The sequence below is a fragment of the Triplophysa dalaica genome, chromosome 2 (genome assembly GCF_015846415.1).
Source record: "Triplophysa dalaica isolate WHDGS20190420 chromosome 2, ASM1584641v1, whole genome shotgun sequence".
In the NCBI taxonomy this organism is placed as follows: domain Eukaryota; kingdom Metazoa; phylum Chordata; class Actinopteri; order Cypriniformes; family Nemacheilidae; genus Triplophysa; species Triplophysa dalaica.
In genome coordinates, this window is record NC_079543.1 from 18744224 (window position 1) to 18752362 (window position 8139).

Below are 8139 nucleotides of genomic sequence, written 5' to 3' on the forward strand. Positions count from 1 at the left end.
CATCGTTCAGCTTCTGGGGTTACATCATACCATTTGAATATTTAATGAATGATGAAATAATAACGAGGAACACAGTGCAACACACTCCTGAAATGCCCACGTGTTTCACTCAGGCACAGAGGACAGCCTTCCCTGAGGACCCCGCTGGAGAAACACACAAAGACACACACACAGTGCTTAAAGGGAATAAGATCGACCCTTAAAATAGACGGGTACACACAGACACACACTCTTGCAGAGAGAAATGCGAACAGCCAGACTCTCGTTTTAACTTTTACATACGCACACAGACATGCACTCAAAGTCATTTTCATGAGGGCCATAGAGTGACACGACTTTTAACGGCAAAAAAAATGACAAATCAAGACTGAACGGAGGAAAGAATGAGTTGAAAATCTGCGTTAATGGTGTTTGCGCAGACACGTGCAATGCTGTGTCATTTTGTGTATGCACAAGACAGATTTACCTTTCATTCACATACAGTTTGTGGCTAGTTTAAAAATCAAGCACTTTCTTAATCTGGCAAGCTTTGATCTGATTGGCCAGCTTTCTGCCACTTCCTGAAATGGGGACGCAAAGGGTTTTATCTGGAAGACTTTTGTTTACATTGTACTGGGTTACTTCAGTGCTTTTTATGGTATTCTGACTTTTTTAAGGTACTTAATCCCCGTTTATACAATAAAAATGGAAACATTTTTCTTTGCAATGGATCCAGAAAAAGGTTTTGAAGCTCCAAAAGCGCATATATCCGTCATAAAATACACACAACTCCTGGGTTACAATGTCTCATTTCACAAAACTATACATTTCTGACCAGAAATTGAGCGATTCCTATTTTGAAGTAATTTAGTCACGTTTGGATGTAGATTATCACTGTTCTCACTCAAAATGGCCACAGGCAGGCTCAACAAATCTTTTGAGTCTCATTGGTTGTCAACGTGTCTTGTGCCCACGAGAACCAATCCCTGAGAACATTGTGCTTCACAGCGCTACGAATCTCAAGATTTAATCGCTGTTTCAGTCCCAAAATGCAGTTGTTGTGTGAACGAACTGCCAAAGCGTGTAAAACGTTTTTCATTTTCATTAAACGTTGTGTAAACAGCCTCTTAAAGTAGAAAGTAAACTAGCAGAACTAGGCTTTATTTCTCAGAGCGATTTATTTAACAGAGCGATTGTGATTGGTCGCTGTATGCATTAGTCATGACCGGTTCTTGACAAGAAAGCTGCACTGTGGACCTTTTGCCTTTTAGGTCAAAGGGTCTGACTTTGTGAGACCAATAAGTCAGTGACCAGATCTATTCCACAGTCTCAATCCATCTGCCATTAGCTAATGAACAAACCAGTCCAACACAACTTGAGTTTGTATAAAATCTTTAAAAAACAAGGTAAAAGAGAATAAACATAAAGGAACGAAATAAAAGGTAAAGAACAGACCACAAAATAAGCACGAAGTATGATGGACGGCACAAAAGAAAGAAGTCTTAAAACGAATGAGGAAAAAAAGAAGTGTTTCTCCATAGGCTTACATTTTACCTGACCGCATTGCTCGTGGCCAGAAAGCCGTGACGAGGGGTGTTTGTGCGTACGTGTGTGTGTGTGTGTGTGTGTGTGTGTGTGTGTGTGTCGGTGAGCAAAGAGGGGGGTCATATGTGGAACAGAGTCTCCACTTTTCCTCCCTACATGAGGTCGTCACACCCAATACCTAAATGCATACCCAATACACATACACACACTCTCTCTCACACACACATATTTATGAAGGGCCTTTGGTAAGGGCATTATAATGCCTGTGCGTTCTAATCCTCTCAGCTATGCAGTCACCCTCCAGCATTAGACTCCTGCTTTTGTACCGGCACAGTGGGACTGATCCTACACACTGACTTTAGCTGTGCTATTCAACATTACCGCTAGCTTCTCTATCCTTACTCTTATCACCATAAAGAGCTATTCATCACTACCATCCCCTCATCTATCTCTTCAGTTATGCCAACACTGCGCGTTTACGCCAAAAGTGAGTTCAGCTATTATAACAATTTATTACAAGTTGACTGTATGAGCTATATGTTACTGCACAAAGCTGCATTCACAATGCCATTGACCCTTTGGCTGGTTAGTTAGCATTCAGAGGCACGCGCTCCTAACACAACTTCCCTTTAAAACTAAAGTTAGTATCATATGTGTGAATTATATCACTAGATCACTTAGATTTTGCGGTTCATCTGGGTTTTGCAAGAATATGACGGCGGCTGTCATTAAACAAATCCACATGGAATTATAAGGTAATGACTAACAGGAAAACAGGAGACACATTGGGTAAGTGATTGACTGCGCCTCATGCCGCGCAGCTTTAAATGCCAGTTCTAATGTGATTCTGCATGTAAAGTGAACACCTGCCAGTCATTATTAAGAGATGGTAATTGACAGCGAGTAGGAATGACTCTGGATCCGTTTTTGTACTTAGGTTCAAGCAGAACCTTTAGAGTAAACCTGATCCTACAATTGCAAGCCTTGTCTGTGAAACCAAACAGTATTTAATGTCCACTCAGGAGAGAAGTTTAGTTTTAAGAGGAATTTGAACTCAACACAATTTACATTGTACAATTAATAAGCTATTCTCAACCACGGTGTAAGTACCACAGGGGACAAATAACAAGTTTCAGGTGGTACGAAAAAAAAAGTGAAGCTTATTAAACTGGAATTAAAGACTTAAAAATGATGGGCTGTCAACGTTTCAAAATAATAAAAAATGATTATTCTGATGCGTTTTTGTAATTAACATCTTAACTCATTTAGTTACTTATACGCAAATTCAGCAGCAGATGTCTTTACACATCTCATCTACACAACTTACCCAGCAATTGGAACAATGTTTCTGAAATTACTGCTCTTCACAATAATCCTCATTATTTGTAATCCTAAAGAGGGCAAAATTAGCTCAATGGTGTCATAATTGTAATTACACTGGCATGTGTCATACCGATTCATACAATAAGTGCCAAATGGGTTCATGTATCAAGGGAAATGCAGTACTCTGATATAGGGTACAGATAAATGAGTCGGTGACGGAGAGATAAAGCCCATCAGAATGAATATGGTTTAGAATGGAGAATAGCTGGGGGGTAAAAGCTTGAGAGAAAGGTGGGGGGGAGCGGTTTCTTAGGAGCGTAATTTCAGTTTCCATTCCAGTTTTCCAGTGTCATTCCCTTAAAGGGCCGTGTGTGCCAGTCGCGAATGTGTGTGTTCCCCTGAGGCCGGGTTGGCTGTCAGACAAAAATGTTGCTCTGTCGAATCCCGACCGCGACACACACACACGGCCCATAACAACCAATGTCCACTATTAATGTATGAATACACACTTAGTTTTGTAATGCCATTTCGCAGTTAATTGTGCTCAGCAGGTCACATTGTTAATGGATGCAGTAAAAACATACACACTCACTTATACAAAAAATACACAGCCGACTTTTAGACCTGCAGGCCAGTGCAGCATATCTTGTGTGTGTGCGTGTGTGTTAGCCACTTACAGTCTTTCCAGTTCCTTCAGGTCCTGAAATGCCCCTCTTTCAATAGAACTGATCTTGTTTTCCATCAGCTGCCTAAGTAAGGGAATGAAAATGAGAGAAAGACCCAAAAAGATAAGTGACTAAATGATTCTCAATGATTTAACATTTATTTTTAATACCTGTATAATAGCTAAAACACTCCAAGCTTTAGTGCTTGCAAACCACATTTTACAAACCCTTTCATGGGATATCTGTAGATCTGAGACCCTCCTCTCATTATAAGACCTCCATAGACAACACTAGTCTAAAATACATCATCTATACTAAGACTATCCTGAAAAAAGCCTGTTACAATACAACAGCTAGACTCAATTCATATGTTTATCCCTGGAATTTGGGTAGAGGAAACATAATTTAATGCATTCCCAAAATGAATAACCAACTGAAAAAGAATAACATAAAGTTTGTGTTTAAAATAAATCATAAATAACAATGTAACTGAACATGAATATCGAAACAAATAAACAATTTACTTGCGTTTTCTATTCATTTCAATTTTTCCACAATTGGGTTGCTGCACCTAGGGGCGGTTTCCCAGACAGGCCTTAAGCCTATAGTCCCAGACTAACTTAAATGTTGGAGGTGTCTTAATTGAAAACAACTAGCGATGACATATCTTAAAATATATGTGTGATTGTTTTGTCTCAAGATGCCAACCAGTAATGTTTGTTTTGTAAATTATGTTTTTAAAACGATTAAAATACCCTAATTTAACCAACGGCTTGCCCTGTCTTAAACAAATCCCTGTCCGGGAAACCGCCCCCTAGAGTTCACACATAATCCAAGCTTCCTAACAACCCATATCGCTGTTAATGTTATAAAACATTTCACCAATGAATAATGTTAATATACACTATGTTATTGTCAAATTCATTTTATAGTTTAAACTCAAATCATGAAATCAAGACAATATTAATGTACATAACAGTGACGTCCCTGCAAGAGGGGACAGAGTGAGAGAGAGCAAGAAAGAGATGGTCAAAAAATTGTCGACAAGTGAAAGGAAGAAATAACAGACAAATAGAAAAAGTCTTCCGCTGTTATCTAATCCTGCAAGTGGCAGGGCAAACCTGTTCTTACATGAGCTTTCTATACGTCTCTCTCTAACACATACATTAACACCCACACATTCCAACTCACGCACATTTACATTCACAAAATCTCCCTCACTCTTTCTCAATCACAACCTCACACAGAGACAGTGAGGCAGATAGAAAGACTGATAGAGATGGAGACACTTCACATTCCGATAACGCAATCGTTTTTGGAAATAAATGCTCCCTTTGTGTGTTTTTGGAATCATGGGCTTTATTGCCTCGTTAAGCTTCACCGTCCAAACTTGTTCTGCCTCTGTGTGTGTGTGCTACAAGTTTCTAACTCTCACCGAAAATCCAGAATACAATGGAATGCATTTCATGACAAGTTTTGGCATTTGACATAACAATGCTTTCTCTGGCATGAATCTAATAATGGGCCCACTGGCGTCCGATGTGGCTGAACAATAAGTTTTATACATGTGAAATAAAAACAAAACATGCATCTGTATGCATCAAAACGAAATCGAGACCTATAAAAACATGGTCTTCATTACTTACAGAACTCTGAGGTGCCGCAGTCCCGCAAAATCTGCTTTCGTAATTTTAGTCAGATTATTTGCATTCAGGTCACTGTGGAAAGAAGAGAGAAGGGGTGAAACAGTGAATAACAACTGAAGTATTTAGCCCTAATTAAAAGGGCTAATTTAGCCTATTAAGTAAATGAGGCTATGTAGTAAATGAACGAATTTTTCTGGTTACTTAATGGCACTGGGCACCAGTGACGGATTTGGCAGACAGCATAGTCGATTGCTGTTTGTCATATTAATTTGCAAAGACCGTCTGCGCATATTTGTCTGAATGTTGTCACTGGTGAAGTATGTGCGAGACTGTGGGCGAACTCTTAGCAGATTTCTAATTGAATTCCGGTCAGGGTTGGGTAATCCTCACCAATTAACGTTGGTGTCATATATAGCCTTTGAAAACTATTTTTTATGCGCTCCCATTTCAACATATGAAACAGCATCTCGCAGCTTTCTTTACACAGCCCAAAAAATCTTGAGATGATGTAATACTCTGGCATTCAATAATTGTAGTCGACCACATTGTTTTAAATACACAGAGAAATAGGAGTGAATGAACTTCTAATAAATAACAAAGAAGAATTTGAACTGCCTTGGTGGCAAAACGTTTTTTTACGATGAAAACACTGCTCGTGCGGTCTTAAGGCAGAGACCATGAACAGAGCAGGTTGTGTTTAAACTTCATGCCAGTTTAATTAATGAATCCCACTTCAGAGGCGCCATCAATGTAACAGACAGGTAGTGACATGCGTGAGTGGAATAGATAAAGACGCTGTGGTTTTGTTCAGATGACAGTACTTAAAAAGAAAACATTGGCACACTTTGTATTACATCCATGGCATTACGCATTAAATACATTAATGTGATGTGGGCCAGGATGTAAATTTGTACTTTGTTTTTGTATTACTGCAAAATGGGATTAATACACTACCACCAAAAGTGTGATATAAACACATAATGAATGAATACTGAGTTTGATTCATTTAGCTTAATTCTTTATGATAACTATATATTATTATGTTTACTCAGTTTATAATACATGGAATATTTGTTTAATAAAGTAATTCCTTAAAAAGGTCTGATTAAGTATTGATGTGGTGACTCACAGACGCTCAGTGTTGCGGGGAATGTTCCGCGGCACGCTCCGCAGACTCTGCCCGTGGCAGTCCACCGCTGTCCCGCTGCAGGAGCACAGTGACGGGCACGACTGAGCCCCAGCACCGTCGATAACTGCACAGAGCAGCGCTCCCAAACACATCACCGCTTTCAACACAAACATCACTCCTGTTTCCTCAAGTTCTGGTTAAGCACACAAATTCCTTGCGGGAGACAGTCGCACCAAAGCAGGAGTTTTAATTCCAGAAAAAGAGAGCCACACGAACTCGTCACAACAAATTCTCTTTGAAGAACGACAATCTATGAGACGAAAACACTTGTAATCTCCTCCGACTGGAACGCTTTTCCCTCTTCTTTGCAGAGGGAGACAAATCACAATTCAGGATCCGTTCCCATTTCGGTCAATGTAATCTCTTCTGTTGATGCGCGTAAGTTTGGAGTCCCGACAATGTCGCCGCAATCAAAGTTTCAACTGACCCTGTGCAAAAATATCCTGCGCGCGAACTGTCGCTTTCAACGCTCTGCGCTTTTGGTTCGGCCGACCCAAAAACACCTTATGCGCACATATAAGCGCACAAACGCAAACTGGAGACGCACGCTTGAAAAGCCACCTGGTGATGGAGATGCGGTTATATTCACATCCAGCGGAGTCGATCTTCACGTGCGCTTACAGGGTATTGATTAATTAGGTGTATTGATCTCTCGCGCCCTCACGCATCAATCATCCTGTCACACGGGGACAAATCTTCTTTATAATCCCAACTCGGTGCAGGGTAAAGTCCTGTGTGATCTTGCCTGCTCGCAGTCAAGGAAAGATATGCCTTTACTCGAATACTCAATCGGAAGTGTGTATGTGTGTGTGTGTGTGTGTGTGTGTCTCTCTGGCACCTGATGGCGTGTGTGTGCTCAGAGCAAAGGCGGCGCCTCTAGTGTGGAAATAAAGCCCGCACACTGATAAAATTCAGCAAGTGACTCACACACACTTTCTCCGCTGTCCAAACGAAGAGGAACACGGGTACCGGGTCCATGCACGTGAGACATCAACCTCCTCCTTCAATTGCAGTGAGATCGGATTTAAAGCACTAAAATAACTCAAAACATTTCTGGGGAAAGAGCAGGTATGAACATCAAGTTGCAAACTAATGGGCTTTCCTGGAGTGAGTGAATTAAATAATTCCCTTGCATGCACCACTACAGTGAATGAACTTTAGCACGTTCTCACGCTCGGATTAAAGTTGTTTTAAATGAAGATTGCCTCTCAGGCATGGGACTCTCTCTCTCTCTCTCTTAGTCGAACATGGAGCTGCTCTCTATACACCGGGAGCGACTCCACCCCTCGATCCGCCCCGAAGGCCGCATAGAAACGTCTGCCTTCTACGGCACTGGCGCTCAACGGATATGAACAGCTCGAGGACGGTAGCGCAAGTGACGCAACGAGAGCAAACAAGTGAACAGGCATCTGTTTTGCTCGCTCTCCCTCTCTCGCTGGTGAATGGGACCGGCGAAGTTGTTTATTAACTACAGAGAAAGTTTCGAAACAGTTTAAAACAATTTAAGCTCATAAGAAGATTACTGATGAGTATCTTCAGATCTGCACAGAGATAGGCTTACAAAAACAGGAACCAAAACCAGTGAGTGGAGGGTTTTGCCTGGGAGACAGAAGCACAGAGGGTAGTAGGAATGACCCTAATCACCTTCTCAGTATGCACCTGCAGGGTAGGGAGAGGTCAAGGGTCAATTGCATCTTCTGTGAAGCTGAAAAACACACGCATTCAAACACACACACTCACATGCACAAACTTCTAAGAATTCGTTTTGACTATTTCTCCGTTTTTTCTTTCT

At 40.9% G+C, this 8139-nt stretch overlaps 1 protein-coding gene across 2 annotated transcripts in view; it reads right to left on the bottom strand.

The window, feature by feature from the left end:
- The window catches only part of slit2 (slit homolog 2 (Drosophila)), a 77056-nt gene extending 69388 nt beyond the window's left edge, over nucleotides 1-7668 (bottom strand). The window contains exons 1-3 of one of the 2 annotated variants that reach the window (XM_056731632.1): nucleotides 6288-7659; nucleotides 5159-5230; nucleotides 3525-3596 (exon numbers count right to left, since the gene is read on the bottom strand). In XM_056731632.1, the coding sequence (XP_056587610.1) occupies nucleotides 3525-3596; nucleotides 5159-5230; nucleotides 6288-6460 (317 nt within the window). In that variant the 5' untranslated portion in view covers nucleotides 6461-7659. Of the gene's footprint in view, nucleotides 1-3524; nucleotides 3597-5158; nucleotides 5231-6287 lie in introns of both variants that reach the window. The other variant, XM_056731640.1, reaches the window with a different exon arrangement.
- Nucleotides 7669-8139: the final 471 nt, after the last annotated feature.